The sequence below is a fragment of the Dryobates pubescens genome, chromosome 20, assembly GCF_014839835.1.
Source record: "Dryobates pubescens isolate bDryPub1 chromosome 20, bDryPub1.pri, whole genome shotgun sequence".
NCBI classification, from domain to species: domain Eukaryota; kingdom Metazoa; phylum Chordata; class Aves; order Piciformes; family Picidae; genus Dryobates; species Dryobates pubescens.
The window spans coordinates 1695962-1712562 of NC_071631.1; the positions used below are offsets into that span (position 1 = coordinate 1695962).

At 60.2% G+C, this 16601-nt stretch overlaps 1 protein-coding gene across 1 annotated transcript; it reads right to left on the reverse strand.

Annotated features, from left to right (window-relative positions):
• Positions 1-5620: 5620 nt before the first annotated feature.
• On the reverse strand, positions 5621-16209 carry MFSD2A (MFSD2 lysolipid transporter A, lysophospholipid). Its single transcript, XM_054170430.1, has 14 exons — positions 16105-16209; positions 15882-16004; positions 15144-15268; positions 11606-11729; positions 11394-11472; positions 10314-10486; positions 10111-10201; positions 9415-9536; positions 9034-9117; positions 8094-8177; positions 7496-7608; positions 7144-7287; positions 6782-6958; positions 5621-6276 (listed from the first exon to the last, which is right to left on the reverse strand). The coding sequence occupies exons 1-14, from the start codon at positions 16192-16194 to the stop codon at positions 6210-6212; spliced, it is 1596 nt and encodes a 531-aa protein (XP_054026405.1). The 5' UTR covers positions 16195-16209; the 3' UTR covers positions 5621-6209.
• Between the last annotated feature and the right edge of the window lie 392 nt (positions 16210-16601).

The window sequence follows — 16601 nt, forward strand, 5'->3', positions numbered from 1 at the left end:
ATTGCTTTGGGGGCGGGGTCGGAGTCGATCGGGGGCGTGACCAGGGGTGGGGCCTCACCGGGGGTGGAGCCGTAGAGGGGCGGGGGCGGGGGCGAGTGGGTTTCGGGTCCCCCGCATAGGGCTGGAGGGGGGGGGGCCGGGAGTGTGGAGGTGCCTGAGGCTCCCCAACAGGGGCCGGGAGGGCTCCAGGAGCCTCGAGGTGCCCGAGGTCCCCACAGAGGGGCTGGGGACGCTTCGAGACCCCTAGGGAGGACGGGGATCTCCGGAGAGGGGCTGGGGACCTCCAGAAGCCTCCGAGTGCCCGAGATCCCCACACAGGGGCTGGGAGCGGCTTTAGAGCCCCAGATGGGGCAGCCGAGACACCCCCGCGCAGGTCTGGGGGAGGGCTGGGCCCCTGCTGCTGTTTGCCTTGGGTGGGTCGCGTTGCTGGCTTTGTGTGGCAAGGATGCTGTTACCGCTGGCCTGTGCTGACCCATCCCAAGCCTCAGACAGCTCCTAGGTGCTTCCAGGGCTGCGGAGCGCTTTGGAGCCTTGTGTTCACAGACCCCCTTCGATCTGAGGGTCTCAAAGCGTTTTGCAGAGGGGTGGGTAGATAATTGTCCCAGCTTTGTTTCTGGAGAGACTAAGATTGAACTGGTCAAAGGGAAAATAACTTGGATTGAGGAAGAAGTCCTTGTAGCCAGCCCGGGATTGTTCCCACAGGAGACTCTGCTGCCTGTTTTTACCATTAGGGCAGGGTTTGCTCCGAGAAAGTGTTTGCTGCCACGATTAGAGAAAGGGCAGGGAGGGACCTGGAGCTTTGCTTTGCGTTTGGGGGTCCCAGCAGCCTTGAAGGGAGCTGAAGCCTCCTTCGTTGCTTGGGGTCTGTGCATACAGGCAGACAGACAGAGCATCTGCCGCAGCGGGGGCTGGGACACGTTGACAGGATGGGAAGGAGGAGAAAACCCTGCGAGGTTGGCTGACTCCAGCAGCGCTTCCTGCCCTCTGCTCCGCTACCATAGATGGTCACATCTGCGGCAGCCTGCGGTGCGAGCGGGGCCTGCCCAGCGCTGAGCTCCCGGGCGCCGGTCCGGGCTCCGGCTGCGGGCTCCCAGCTGGAGACAAGCCTGAGGCGGGCTGAAGGCTGGGAGCGTGGCTCTGCTGACATCTAGTGAGGCTCTTTCCTCTCGCTTTGCCCTCCTGCGAGCTCTTGGAGGCGTTCAAAACCCTCCCAGGGTTTGTTTGCTGGGCAGGCAGTGGGTAGGAGCTGTGTGTCGTCCTGGTGAGCTCACCACTGTCCCCTGTCCCCTCTCTGTCCCCACTTGGCACCCATCCACTGCCCTGGCAAAGCAGACAGAGCCAAGCTGGACCTGCACCACTACCCTCCCCTTGTCCTTCCCGGTTAGGCTGAAGCCTGGAGGGCAAACAAGCAGCTTCTTGCAGTCACTGGTGCTGTTTGCCTGGTTTTCTGGCCTCATTTTCCACCCTGTCAACACCTGCTCTGCCTCTTGCAGCTGCCTCCACTAAGATCAGACACTTTAGGATCAGTCGGTGTGATGCAAAACAAAAAACAAGATACAAGCACCTCTTTGCTCTCCCTTCCAGCATCACACAAGGGGCACAGTAGGGAAGCCCCAGCCATGCCCTGCCTCGCTGGGGACCCTGCTGGGCAGCACAGGCAGGAGCCATCCTCCTGGGCTGCATCTGTGAGGAGGAAGCAAAGCTGGGAGGAGGAACCAGAAATAACCAGAGAAGGAGGGGAGGAAGAATGTGGCTCACCGGGGAGATTGCAACCCAGCCCCAGCCTGGTGTGTTTGCTTCTGGGGTGGCTCAGTTCAGTTGAATGTGGTTCCTGAAGGAACAGAGATCAAGTTCCTGGTAAGGCTGGGTCATGGAGGAGCTGCCTGTTTCCAGGAGGGCTGTAAAGCAGGTCAGTGCTCTGTCAGGGATCCTGGTGCCCGTAAACCACGTCAGCCTGGGGCGGTCACTGTCCTGGCTGCAGGGAAAGAGCTTCCTCGTGCTGCTGCCAGGTGGTTTGCTGCCTCATCTCCTTTTCCTCCAAGCACCATGGGAATATTGCCCCTTTTTCTGGAGTCATAGAAAGGCTAACATGAAGTGGCTATTAAATGGCTAAAATGTCTTTGTGTTCCCTGGAGCCTTCGTGTCCCCTGGACAGTGCCTTTGGCTGCTTGCAGCTGAACGAGAGCCCTTGGCCCTGCTCCCTTGTGGGGTGAGGAGGGAACTTGTCTGAGCTCCAGCCCAGGTCTTTGTGATGCTCAGCAGCCTCCAGCTCCCCCACAGCAGCAAACAGAGCCCTGGCAGGGGCAGAGCTCCTTGTGCCATCCCTCGTTAAGGCTAAGGCTGGGTGCTGGCTTGCACCCATCCTTTCATTTCCTAGTAAAAGCAAGTTGAAGCTTTATTCCCGGGAAAAGGGAGTTTCTTGGTAGCTGTCCCAGCAGTTTCTTGCCACATGCTGCAGCACCTGTCTGCTTACATCTTTGGAAACAGAGGGTTTGTGAAACATTGACTAAAGCCTCCCCAAACAGGTCGATAGCCTTCTGTTTCTGTTTGCAGACGAAGTGAATGACCTCAGGCAGGTGGCACAAAGCGACCCTCGGGGACAGTTCTGCACAGGAATGCTTTTGTCCTGTGCCCCTGAGGCTACACGGCTGGCCCTGGGTTAACTCTGCCTTCTCCAGCTGCTGACAGACCTCAGATGATGCTGGTGACGTGGCCATGCTCACTGTGACCCACTGGCCAGCACCTCTGCCCCCAGCACCTCTGCCCCCAGCACAGCCCTGCTCCAGCAATCCTGCTTCTTCCCAGAGCTTCCCAGGCTGAGCTAAGTCCCAGCTGGGTCCATTCCCTGATCCAGGCTCCCCCAGAAGCAGTACCAGCACAGGGGGGTGGCTGCACTGCCCAACACCTCTGTGTGAGCCTGGGCATGGTTCAGCTTGAAGCATCCAGCACAGCCCCGGGTGGTTTCTGCTGCAGTGGGCACACAGCTCCTTCCAGCCTGGGGGACAAGGGAAAACCATCACCACCAGCAGCTGTGAATCTCTCCTGCTGCAAGATAAGCCCCAGGGATCTTTGCCCTTTCCCCTGCAGATAGGGAATGAGGTTATGCCTCATGCTCTGCCTGGAGACACCTCTCACACTTCCACTTTCCTTAGGGTAAACAGACACAGCATGGCCACTCTCACCTCGGGGACTGTCCCTCCAGTCCTTCCTGCTGCCTCAAGCAGGAGGGGGTCTGCCTCCTGGCAAAGCCACCCTCGGTGACCGTCCAGAGGGGGCAGGTCCAGTTTTGCAGGGTGATGTGCTGCTCTTGGGAGGCTACAGCTGAGGTTTGCTTGGTCTCATCCCCCTCCACAGTCACCTCCCAGGACAAGTGCCCTGCAGCTGGGGTGAGTGCCAGTCTGTGCCCCATTACCAGAGGGAGTAAGCTCTGCTCCAGTAGTTAGCTAAATCCTTCAGCTGGGATTTGGGGCTGAGCCCCAGCCCCACACATGGCTCCCGGGCAGCACAGCCCCAGCCCCTGTGCTGTTGCAGGCATCAGCTCAGGTGCTGAGCACACAGCTGCCCTCCCCTGCATTTTCCATCCCCTGGTTTTGGTTTCACAGAGTCAGCTCTGCCCCTGTCAGCCCAGACCTGTGGCTCACCCAGCTGGGGGACAGCAGCCATGGAGCTCCGGCTCTGCAGGGAGCTGCTTCCCAGACACTTGCTTCATCCTCGAGGTTAGTGTGGATTAAGCTGCAGCACAGCTGCTGCTGGAGGCCAGCTCTAGGTGCAGACAGCTTCTCCCCCTGCTCAAGAAGCTTTCTTCATGCCTCTGTCATCAGGACCGAAGCAAGAGAGTCTCTGACTCAAGGCTGGAGTTCTGCCCAGGGCTCAGTGCTATCAACTCCCAGAGTCACTCTTTCCCCTTTCCCATCTATTCCCTGAAAACCCTCAAGCAGAAGAGGTGTTCTCAGCTAGGAATGTCTGGGCCCCAGCTCAAGCTCTGTATGGTTTTTGTCTCTCAAGCTGGCTGCAAAAGGACCTGAACAGAGACTCCTTGAGAGCCCCTCAGAGCCGAAGAGGAGGCAAGGAAGAAACTGTCCCTTGAAGCTCTTTGCAAAAACAGCAGCAATCTTTTAAAGCCTTGGAGACTGCAATGCTGCCCACACCCCTTGGAGGCAGCCAGGGCCAGGATGACTCCTCCAGAGCCTGGCCAGGACCAGGGCAGGGGTCAGTACATTTGCAACAGCCTGGAGCCCTGCCTTCCTCCTCCTCTCTGGGGGTGCACAGGGCAGCTACTTGCCCAGCCACACGGGGCTTCAGAGCACGCTGGCATGGTCCTGCTCTTGTTCCTTTGCTGCAAGCTCCATCCCTGGGGGAGCAGGGGACACCCAGGTCATGCCTAACTTTGCCTCTGCTCAGCACCAAGCCAGCTCCTTGCATCATGCCTTTTGTTTCTCTCCAGGACCTGCACCATGGTGGCTGAGTGGGGCCCAGTTCAGCATTCCCAGCTAAGATCTAATCCCTCTGTTGCTATTTTTAACTCCCCCCCAGCCTTATTCCAATCCTTTGTACCCAAATGTGGAGCTAAGGATGAGGCTTCCTTCCCCCCAACCCCTCCTTTGCAGGGAGGCCTCTCTCAGCTCAGGGGCTGACCCCACCAAGTCCTCGGTGTGACAAATGTACTTAACAAAAGGCAAAAGCTCTGCCCCTGTGGTGCAGGGGCCATGGGGACAGAGCTTGCAGTGCCCTCACAGCAGGCATCTGCCCCAGCTGGAGAAGTGGCTGCTCAGGTGACCAAGGAGGCCAACAGCATCCCAGCCTGTGTCAGGCATAATGTGACCAGCAGGACCAGGGCAGTGATTGTCTTGTACTGGGCACTGGTGAGGCCACACCTCAAATCCTGGGCTCCAAGAAGGACATTGTGAGGCTGAAGCAGGTCCAGAGAAGGGGAAGGAAGCTGCTGAAGGGTGTGGAGAAGAGGGCTGGGGAGGAGCAGCTGAAGGAGCTGGGGGTGTTCAACCTCAAGGACTTCTCCAACCACAATGCTTCTACATCTGGTGCATCCTCCCTGTGCTCAACTGCTTGCTGCTTTTCCCCCTCAGCACTGCACTTGCTGCTGGAGCAGGACAGTTCTGCTGCTCTGCATCTCTGCTGGGGAAGAGTGGAATGCAGGAGCAAGGTATAAATATCCACCAGGCTTAGCACTTGCCCAGCTCTGCGCCCCGGGAGGAAGCGTGGGCTGGCACCCACAGCCCACATTCCCTTTCTCTCTGCTCCCCAGCTGCCTCTCCCCTGTTTCCAGCCCTGAGTTCACAATCTCCACAGCCCTCACTTTGATTCCATTCCCCCCTCCACCCCCGTGCTGCCTCTTGAAAGGGAGTAAATAATGAAGCCTTTGTTGGGCTGCTGCAGAGCAGGCAGCGAGCAGGGAGCCGCGGGAGGGTAAGGGGCTGCCGGGCACAGGCTCCTGCCTGGATTATGGCATTCCTGTGCTTTCAGGCTCAGGGAGAAGTCAAATCCTGCACCTCACACAGCATGTGAGGGGAACCCTGAGCTTGCTGCCAGCCACACAAAACACAACACAGCCAAAGAATCCATAACAACTCCACTCCTCTCCACCCACGCTGCTGGCTTTATGGCAATCCATACGAATGGGGCCTCCAGGTGGGTTTCTGTACAAATATACAAACAGCAAACTGCTGCTTATTTACATCATTAAGTTAATTAGGGTCTAGAAAAAAAACAAAACAACCACCAAACACACACCCCCCCAAAATGAGAAGAGCTTTGGAAGTCAGTGTCCTATGTACAGACAGCAGAGGCGAGCTCACATCCTCGGCGCGGTCACAGTGTAATGTACACTAACCATTACCCCTGGCCCCACAGGGCACGAGTGGCAGGAGCACCAGGAGCCCAGCTCCCAAGAGGATCCCAACTCCAGGCTTTTCTGCTCTCTCTCTTCCTCCAGGAGCCAGCAGGGAATCTTGGTTCTCATGGCACACAGTTCCAGAGGGTCAATCCGTGTAATGTACACTACCGGCGCTCTGTGGATCCTGTGGAAGGCACAGGACCAGCACAGATCCTGTGTTCCACTCACTGCAGGCTCCACAGGCTTCTCCCAGGTGCTCCTCATGCTGCACACCTGTAGCAGTCCCAGGCTGGGCCAGCCCTGGAGGGGAAAAGTCCTTTGGATAGCCCTGGTGCGAGCGGATGGACCCAGCCCGGGGTCACACGATGCTGGCCAGCTCTGTGTTGTCTGACTCAGAGCTGCTGTTGCTGCTGTTGCTCTCCTCCCTGGGGGGGGGAAAAATGGATGAGGAGGAGACAGAGCAAGGTCTGCCTCTGCCCTAGAGCACAGAAGAGAGATCACCCCTGGAGATCCTCAAGAAACATGTGGGCATGGCACTTGGGGCCGTGGTGGTGCTGGACTGGATGAGCTTAGAGGACTTCTTCCACCCAAACCAATTCTGTGATCTGCCTGCCTGGTAGAGGCTGCAGACTGAGTCCAACCACAGCCTAACAGCTGCCCTGGAGCGAGGGGGCCTCTGCACAGCCCCCACACAAGCTCTCCTCAGCAGCTGGGGCAGGCTCCTGTTGTTGATCTCCAGCACCTCACACCATCTCTCTGGGAGTCAGGATTGGGAGAGCCAAGGCAGCCCTCGCCTCAGCCCAGCACCCACGGATCCTGGAGGGCAAGTCCCAGTGTGCCCCAACCCGCCCGGGCCCGATGCCGCCCCACGTGTCCCGCTGGCACTGCCAGGCTGTGCTGCCTGCCTCCAGAGCGCAGGCTGGCGCCCACCTGAGCTCCTGCAGGGCTTTCTTGTTCTTCTTCCGCTTCTCCTCGTCGATGGGGTAGAGCTTGAAGAGCAGCAGGCCCAGCAGGATCAGCCCCACGGGCACAGCTGACACCAGCATCTTCAGGGTGATGTTCACCTCGCTGGGCTGGGAGCAGCCCCGGGTCTGGTACCCTGCAAAGCTGGGACAGAAAGGGACCTTCAGGAGAAGGAAGCTGAGCTTTGTAGGATGCCAACCTACCCCCTGCAGGGGGAGGTTTGGAGCCACGGTGGGATTTAGACCTCCCACCTCCTCCCCAGCCCTCGGGAAGCAGAGGGGCAAGGCGTGCTGGCCTCCCTCCCCCCTGGCTCTCCTGCAAGGACTCACTCTAAGCTGAGCGTGGAGATGCCCAGGGAGACCCCAGAGGCAAACTTGGTGAAGAAGACATAGAAGGAGAAGAAGATGGCTTCATGGCCGTGGGAGTCAGGGTGCTGCAGCTTGAAGTCATCTACGACATCTGGGAGCATGGACCTGTGTGGAGAGCGAGGCAGTGACCACGAGGACTGAGCCAACAAAGCTTCTCCTCTGCCTGCTGAGATTGCCCTCCAAGAGCCCCATCTTGGGTCGAAAACAACACAGAAAAAGGCCTCCCAAGGATTCCCAACCACTCCAGCAGGCCCTGGAAATGCCTTGCCCAGCTCTGGAGGTGCAGTGCTGAGCTCCAGGACCCCACACTCACCAGGGCAGGAGGAAGGCAGCTGCGACACTGATCCCAGCTGCAACGGCCACGATGTAGGTGACAATGAGGTTACTGTCCAGGACAGCCACCAGGATGAGGAAGGGGATGGCAGACTGGAGAGGGGACAGAGACCAGGTTGTGTTAGCAGTGCCTGACCCAGACCCTCTAAGCCTTTCCCCTCCCATGCACACCAGACCCCAACCACAGGGACAAGCACTGTCCCAGGCTGCCCAGGGAGGTGGTGGAGTCCCCATCCCTGGAGGGGCTTAAAAGATGTTTGGATGAGGAGCTGAGGGACATGGAACATGGTCTGAGAGCTGTGTACAGGGTCATGGTTGGATGATCTTAAGGCCTTTGTGTTCCATGTGTCCATGGCAGCTGGGGAAGCAGCAGTGCAGCCTTCCTCCCAGAGCCCCACAGCAGCTGGCCTTGGCCACATCCGTGGCAGCACAAAGAGCAGGATGAGGGCAAGGCACCAAACTGTCATCACTGGCAGCCCCTGCCAAGCCCTGGGCTCGCTGAGGGACACAGCCCTGCCCAGGCTGTGTGGGAAGCACCACCCTGGTGTGCTGCTCTGCACCTGGGGGCAGCCACTCACCGAGATGCCCACGTAGACAGCAGTCTTCTTCCCAAAGCGGGTGAGGAACCACTGCCAGAGGGGAATGGTCAAGGTGGCTGAGAGCTATGAGAAGAGGAGAGGGTCACAGTGTCACTTGCTGGCCAAGCTCTTCTCTGGTGGAAGAGCTCTGACCCCAGCTCCTGCACACAGCCTCCCCCATCACCATTGCAGCACCTCTGGATTTCCACACTCCCGGGGCTGGCAGAGCCACATTGCTGCAGCTGCTGCCCTCACCCCATCCCTCACCTGCCTCCACTCCCAGCAAGGACAACTTGCAATTGGAGCAGGTGTGTGGGGCCACCTCCTCCTCCTCCACCCTGACACCCAGCAGGTTCCAGGACACCTGCCCAGACAAAGGGAGGATTTGACTCGATCCTCAGCACTGGGGAGGGACCTGATCTTGTCACTGCTGCATACAGCATGGCCAAGAGCCAGACCTTGGCACCTTGTACCTCTCCACCTCTGCAAGCAGAGAGGGTGGGAATGGCTGCCAGGGATGAGGCAAACTCAAATGAGCCTTCAAGGAGCTGTTTTGCTCCATCAGTCTTGCAGTGAACACTGAGATCCTTTTCTCAAAGCTGGGGGAGGGGAGGGGAGAGGGAGATAAGTGGCAGGATTTGGACAAAAGGTCCCCATGACTCCTGATCTCCATCTCTGGCTGCCTTCACACAGGAACAAAGATCTTGCTGTTCCTGCCAGCCTGTCTGGTCTTTGCAGGACATTTGGCAGCTCCTTCTCCCTCCCTCCCAGGAAGCCTTCACTCACTGCCTCCTCATCAGATCCTTGCCCCACAGCATCCCACCCCTCAAGCCCAGGGAGCATCCATCCCACATCAGCTCCTGTGAGGACCCACAGGATCCCACAGCTCATCCCAGTGCAGCCCCAGCCCCGAGGAGCTGCAGGGCAGGGCCACACTCACCATGATGGCCAGCAGGATGTTGTGGAACTCGTTTCGGAAGCCCAGGGTGTAGGTACAGAAGAGAGCAAAGTTACCTTCCAGCAGCTGTGGGGGAGGCAGGCAGTGGTTAGGGGGATGGAACAGGCACCAGGAGGGCTGTGCTGCTCCTCACAAGGCTGCACCCAAAGCACAGGCAGGGGAAGAAAGCAGCCATTCACTGACCCCTCTGAGGCCACATCCTTCCTCTGCCCCGGGCAGCTCCGGCTCAGAGCGGCCACCTCACACCCTCCCAGCCCCCAGGGATCCTTTTGTGCCCTGCTCTGCTCATCCCCCTCCCAGCCATGCCCAAGCTGAGCTGCTGCCTTTCCCTCCTGCAGTCCCTCCAGGCCCAGCTGTGCTTACCATGAAGGCCAGCGAGGTGAAGAGGAAGCCAGCAATGAGCTTGATGTAGGCACCGTGGTTCATCACCAGCTTCAGCCCCTGGAAGAAGGAGCCAGGCTCCTCTGACTGCAGCTGGGAGGACTCTGGGGAGCAGAGTTAGACCATCATCAGACCACCAGGAGCAGGGGCTGCACTGCCTCAGGCCTGCTGCTGAGCACCCTGCACCACCCCTGCCCACCTACAGCATCCCACCCCAAGGGAGTCAGAGTGATGCCTGCAGGGACACCTCCCTGCCCTCATGCAGGGGTCCCTCAGCCCCACAGAGAGAAGAGGATGGTCTGCTTGGTCTGCCTGGGATAAGCAGAGGGAAGGAAGGAAGGACAGAAGCTACTGGACACTGGATATCACCTCACCCTGGGATGCCCTAGCTGGCACCAGCAACCTTTGCCAGCCCAAACTGCAGAAGATAAAGCTTATCTGTGACAGTGCAGAGAGCCAAGTCCCCAGGGCTGTGCTGGGACATGCCCTGGAGATGCTCTGCCCTTCCCCAGCCCCTTCCCCAGGCCCCATACCCACAGCTCAGCCCCACCTGCCCCTCTCCTCTGGGGCACGACCCGTGAACGAAGGGCCAAGAGCTCAGCCAGGCTCCTGAGGAGGCTGTCAGGAGCCACAGCACTCCCAGGAGCTGGGAGTGGTGCAGCATGCCCCAAGCCTCACCTCGCTTCTCCCGCACGCCCACCGACAGGATGATGGCACAGAGGACGTAGAGCCCCCCGATGACCCCCGCGGCGATCATGTAGGCATTCCTCTGTGCAAGAGAGGGGAGCAGTGAGGGGAGAGGCCCAGCACAGGAACCAGCTGGGTCAAAAACCCCCAAGGAGGAGGCTGTGGCTGCCAGCAGGTGCCCAGCCCTGGCTCACCGTGTCCGTGAGGGACCCGGTGTCGTGGGTCATGTTCAGCTCCTCCATGGCCACCGAGGAGTTGGGCTTGCTGATGAAGAGGGGGTTCTCCACGCAGGGGGTATCCACCTTGCCCACAATCTGGCCCTGGATGGCAGTGCCCAGCACAGAGCCCAGCACTTCCACTGTCATACCTGGAGGCAGAGGCCGGCGAGGCTGAGCAGAGTCGCTGGGCACCCCGGAGCCAAAGCCTTGGCTCCAGAGCAGAGCCTCCCCAGCTGCAGCTCCCTGCCCTTCTCCAGGGAGACCATCACCAGCTCAGCTCCCCTACACCTCCCTCCAAATCACCAAGGGCTAAAGCCACAGGGAAAGAGGGATGGGGAAACTGAGGCAGGGAGAGGGACTGACACTTGGTCATGCTGCTCTACAGCAGAGCAGAAGGAAAGACTCAGGAGCTCAGCCCCCACATCATCTGCTCCAGCCACCACCTCCCCATCAGCCCAGCTCTCACCAGACCAGACAAGGATGCCTGCTGGAGGAGCTGGGGAGAAGAGCTCAACAGAGCTGCAACTCAAGCTCAGAATGGTGTTCACCACACACCATCCTGGGACCAAATGAGCCCTTCCAGGAGGGCATCTGGAGGAGGATCATGCCTCAGCTGCAAAGGTCATGGTGACAGTGCGTTTAGACCTGCAGGAAACCACCCAGGCCTTGCTTTGAGCCCATTTCCAGCCCCTACCCTGTCCCCCAGTAGCAATTCCCAGACACAAGGAACACCAGACTGGAATTAAATGCAGGAGCAGAACCTTTAAACTCACAGTGGGATTTGTTCTGCTGTTCTCCTTAACACAGGTGCCAGCCTCCCCCCACTCAAAGCCCTCTTGCATGCACCCTAAGCCTCTATTCTACTCCTGAACCTCACATGAGGGAACCCACTGCTCTAGAAGGAGTGCTGGCTTCTCTTAGAGGACCTCCTGAACCCCATCAAGCATCCCAGCTCTCCATCCTTGCATTCCTTAGATCCCAAACCCAAGGAAGATCCAAGCTGCTGAGCACCAGCTGCCCCTGGCCATGGTGGGGAAGGGAGGGAGATGCTCTTACGGTAGGCAGTGGCTGAGTCCCTCTCGCTCTGCTCCCTGCTGATGAACATGGTCAGCGCCGAGTAGGGCACATGGAAGCACTGCAACAGCACCAGGAGAGTTAGCCTGGGGATGGGAACCTGCCCTGCTGCATAGCTCAGCCACTTGGAGGCAGGGATTCACCCCCTCCACCTCTCACCCACCACCCTCAGGGCACGCAGAGCCCCAGCTCACCGTCACGAGGGTCTGGAAGATGCAGTAGAAGAAGAGGTACCACATCACTTGGCCTCTGGAGATGTCAGGCACAAACCAGATGAGGATGTAGGCAGTGACAGCAAAGGGGGTGGAGAAGATGATCCTTTGGGAGGACACAGCATTAGCCTCAAGCACACAGAGCCAGGGGTAGCCCTACCAGCCCAGTTCCTCCCACTGCCACACATCCAGCGAGGTTCAGGCATCTGATTCTGGGGGCTCCTGAGCTGTCCTGGGGGGGGGCTCACCCTGCTCCAACCCTTAGGGGTGATTCAAACCAGGCTGAAGCAGCAGCTCAGGTCTTGCAGGGCGAGAAGGGAGAAGAGCTGCCTCAGAATTCCAGATAAAAGCTGCATTTGCAGAAACAGACATCCCAGCTTCGATGGAAGCCACTGATCTGCTCCTGCCCTCAGCTCCCACCCCCAGCCCCAGCCTCTCCCCCAGGCAGGACTGCCGTGTGCTCAGCAGGATGCAATCACCTCCCTCACTCAAGCAAGGGCTGGGGAGCAGCCCTGCAGGCTCCCCAGCCAAATGCCTCTCACCAGCTTGACATTGCTGCCAGCCTCCCCAAAAGCCCCGGGGTCATCTCCCTTCTGGCAGGGATGGGGCAAACCAGCAGCCAGCAGCAGGCTGGCTCCTTCTTTCACCCCTGCTCAGCTTCCCAGAGCTGCAGGCACAGGGACCTGGGATGCAAAGGACAAGAGAGGGTAAGAGAGGATTGCTCAAGCACTGGGCCTCAGCAGGAGTCCCAGCAGGACTGGTCAGTGAGGGCAGCAGGAAGCCGCCCAGAGCATCTCTCCACTTCATCCAGCACCTCTTGTAACCCTTTGTCCTGCTGCAACCCAGCGAGGAAACAGCTCCAGCCCTGCACCAGCAGCCTGAGGACACCCAGGTGCCCCACATCACTCAGGGGGGGCACAACTCCTGCTCCTGGAGGTCACCTCCACACCTGATATGGGGACAGGGTTGCAAGCACCCTGTGCTCCACAGACTGCAGGATGGAGGCTGCAGCCTGGAACGAGGCCAGGAGAACCGGACACAGGACAGAGCCTTGCACAGCCAGAGCCCTGCTGGCCCTCAGCAGCTTCCACTGCCTGGGCACAGCCAGAGCCTTCCGTCCAGGCTGACGCACAGGACGCAAACATTTGAAGTGTAAAAGGAAGGTGGGGGTGGGGGTGGGGGAAGAGCAAATCTCCACGGATGGGGAGCAGGCAGAGGCACTCGCTGCACAGGACCTAACACATGCACATTTTTCCATGAGCACGTCACCCCGATGCTGCCGGTGGTGCTGGTGGGGAGGGGAAGGAAAGGGGGGAGCCAGCTGCAGCCACTCCTCTCTCTCTCCCCTGCTTATCACTGCTCGCATACGTGGAGGAGCCAAGGGAAGTTTTGAACCAGCGACGTCAAACGGCGCGGCGGGAACCACGTCAGGCGGGGCGGATGCGCCGAGCCCCCCTCCCCACCGCGCGTCCCCCCCGCCCCGACGGCAGCACCACCGCGAGCGGGGTGCCGAGTGCTGGGTCAGGGGTGACCAACAAGTCTTTGGCAATAGCAGACGAGTGAGTGACTTAGAGTTACCCCTGACCGAGGCCAAGGTGATTAAGGCCTCGGCGGAGGCTGCCCGTGACGCGCTCGGCAGCTCCGCTCATTGGCCGCCCAGCCATGGTGTGTTCCTTTGTGCCACGGCTCGCACACCCCTTCCCTGCTCCCACACCCCTTCCCGGCTCGGCTGTTAACCGTTTGCAAACGGCTGCAGCCCCGAAGTTGGCTTCCGCGGTCACCAACGCAGTCGAGGAAAAGTTTAGTCACCAACAAGTCCGAGACGGTCAAGGAGACGGAGACTTACTCGGGGCTGGGGACCGAACAAGGTCCCAGCAGCCAAGGACTGGAGGAGGCAGCTAGGGGATGAGCTGCTGGGACACGAAACGTGCCCAAAGGTTTCAGAAAGGAAGAACTGAAAGGGAAAGAGACGATGGCCCTTGGGGGAGTGTCCCCTCTCCCCTCCAAAGGGTCAAAGCAGCCTCAAGCTTTGAGCTTGAGCTGCCGGAGCTTGGCCTCACAGCACAGACCCCTCGGAGCCTGGCAGAAACTTCAGGCAGCAAACCCTCGCACACAGAGGGGTGACACAGAGTCCCCTCCCGGGTGCTGAGCGCTGGGGTCAGGCAGCAGCTTCCTAAAGCACCCCGCAGCTCCTTGCTTTGCCCGGAGGGAAACCGAGGCAGCAGCAGGAAGCGGCAGCAGCAGCCAGCCCAGCCTGGGGGCTGCGCAGCTCCGACTCCCAAGTTCGGGAGGCTTAAACCCGACTCAACTTCACCCGGACTGGCCTCAGCAGGTTGCCCTTGAGCCGCGGTACGGCGGCAGAAGGCTGCTGGCAGGCGGCTGCCCGGGCAGGGCCGAGGGGCCCAGCACAAAGCGAAAGCTCCGGGAAGGCTCTGGCTAATTTTAACGACGCAGGAGCCGTTCGGAGGAACGCAGCCGCTGCATCCCCACCCCCCACGCCCCCTGCCTCCACAGACAGCAGAGCCACCGAAGTGGCCACCCCAGCACGCATAGCTGTCCCACACAGCCCTAATCTCCAGACCCTGCCACACGTGTGGCTTCAGAGAGACTATTTCAGGCCACGCGTGGAGATTGGCTTTAACAACAGCCAACTGCCACTGCCCAGAGCTATTCCAGGAAAGCCAGGAAGCAGAGGGTATAATCTGCAGGGAAAGGACTGTGTCCCTCTAATTCCACTCCCCCCGTGCCCACCCTCTTCACTGCATTGTGTTTCAGCAGCCCCACGAGTGCCCAGAGCGTGGTTATTTTCGCGCTGGGCATGCCAGCGTGCCCACGCTGGGGCATTAGCAGCCTGCAGTGCTCGGTGTCCCACACAGGGACAGGTGTTTGTGGACGTCCTTAGCCTGCCCTGGGTGCAGGCAGGAGCCCTTTGGAGCTTTGTAAACCCCATCCCATCTCCTCCAACTTCATTCCACACCCCTTAGCTCAGTATCCTGATCTCATGGGCAGCAGCAGCACCCACGTGCAGACACCCAGCTCCAGGCCAGCTGCTTCCCTTCCAGAAGGGCATCCTCGTGACCGTCAGCTGGCACCACACCACCAGCCATGGACCACACACACACCCCCGACCCTCCTCCACGAGGGTGTGATGTCCCTGCTCTGCTGGCAGTGTGGCCTTGTCACCGGCCAGGGGCTCAGCAATCACCAGAGGAACAAAGTCTAGCATCAGGGCAGCTCCCAGGGAGGCTGTAGCCGCTGCAGGGGCAGTGACACAGAGGTGATCTGCACAGGGACACCCTGGGAGCAGCCAGAGTAACAGGTACAGACTCAGAGCCCCAGCTGCTGGCAAAGCCCCAGCTGTTGGCACCGCTTTGGTATCGCGGGGGAGGGGGCACGTGGCACGGGAAAGGGAGTTAGCACATCCTGCCCTGGCACACCTCATGCCAAGGGAGACCCAGAGCTGACTGGACGTGCTGTGACACATCAGGCAGGGATGTGAGGTGCTGCAGAAGGCTCTTACCAGGGCATCAGGCGGCCGACACGGGTCCAGGACGTTTTGCTGATGAAGAAGCCCACCATGGGGTCTGTGATGGCATCCCAGGCTCGTCCCACAAACAGGATGATGGAGGCATAGAACGGGTCCAGCTGCAGGGAGATCTTGTGTCAGGGCACCCAAACCCCTGTGCCCCTGGCTCCCCTTCCTGAGCTACTCAAGACCTTCCCAACCATACTGTGACCCCACTGGGAACAGGGGAGAGGTCCCTCGGCCTCTCTCCCTTGTCCGGTGGGGTTTGAGGCTCCCTATTGAGTGGGATCTGGGGTCCGGGGTCCCTTGTTCGGTGGGGTTTGAAGTATGGCACCACAGCCTCTCCCAGCGCCGGAGGAACTCTTCCTACACCAAGCTCCCCAGCTCAGAGCAGAGCTCCCCCAAACCCACCTGCAGCCAGCACAGGAGTGCCCCGGGGCTGCTTCTCCCCCTGCCTCCCATCGAGCCAGAACGCCGCGGGTTCCCGGGACAGATCCCGCAGGACCGACACCATGACCCGATGGTATCGCCTGGGGAGCCCCGCGGCCCCCAGACAGCCGATCACTCAGGACTGCGATTCCTGCGTGACTGATAACCCCTGCTCCCCGCTTCCGACGAGGGTCTGGCCACCGGCAAGCCCCGGGCGCGTCCTTCCACCGGGCAAAGAGGCACCGGGAGCTCCGATTTCCCTTTACGCCCGATCCCAGCGTCTCCCTCCGGGTCTGGGCGTACCTGTGCCACGTCCAGGAGGTAGATCTGGAGGAAGAAGCCGAGCGCGCAGCCTGTGATCTGGTACGGGGCCCCCCCGACGGCGTAGCACAGCTTGCTGCACACCGACAGCCGCTCCCGGTTCTCCTGCAACCAGGCTCGGGGTTAGTGCGACCGGCAAGCGTGTCCCAGCTCCCCCGTTCCCCAACCAGTCCCACTCCGACCCTCCCCCGGTCCTGGGGCTCACCTTACGGCGGGGCTGTCGGCAGGCGGGCGGCAGGAGCCCCCCGGGCCGGGCCCGCTCGGCGCCGGCGCCGGCGCCGCCGCCTCCGGCCATGCCGTGCGCGATGAATGGAGCCGCGCCGCCGCCCGCGCCGGCCTTGTACCGGGAGCGCCCCGCCCCGGGAGGAGCCCCGTTCCCCGCCTCCGCCCCCCGGGCCGAGACCTCCTCCTGCCTCAGCCCTTCGGCCCTCCGATCCCGCACTCCTCCGTTGCCTCCTCCGGTCTTGCACTCCCCAACTTTCTGTCCCCATCCCCTCTATTCCTCCATCCCAAATCCCCATCCTTGCATTTCCCTATTCCTCATCCCTCCGTTCTTCCACCCCTCCATCCCCATCCCTTCATTCCCCCATGCCTCATCCTCATTCCTTCTATCCCCCAATTCTTCATCCCCTCATTCCTCCATTTCCCCATCCCTCGTTGCCATCCCTCATCACCTCACTCCATGCCAGTCCTTCATCCCTG

What these genes read in the sequence shown, in the direction of transcription:
- MFSD2A (XM_054170430.1), bottom strand. Translation starts at nt 16,194, where the DNA reads ATGGCCGGAGGCGGCGGCGCCGGCGCCGGCGCCGAGCGGGCCCGGCCC. An exon ending in CCGGGTCCCTCACGGACACG is followed by an intron (nt 10,202 to 10,313) that starts GTGAGCCAGGGC and finishes TCTCTTGCACAG; the next exon opens with AGGAATGCCTACATGATCGC. An exon ending in AAAGCCCTGCAGGAGCTCAG is followed by an intron (nt 6,277 to 6,781) that starts GTGGGCGCCAGC and finishes TCCCCCCCCCAG; the next exon opens with GGAGGAGAGCAACAGCAGCA.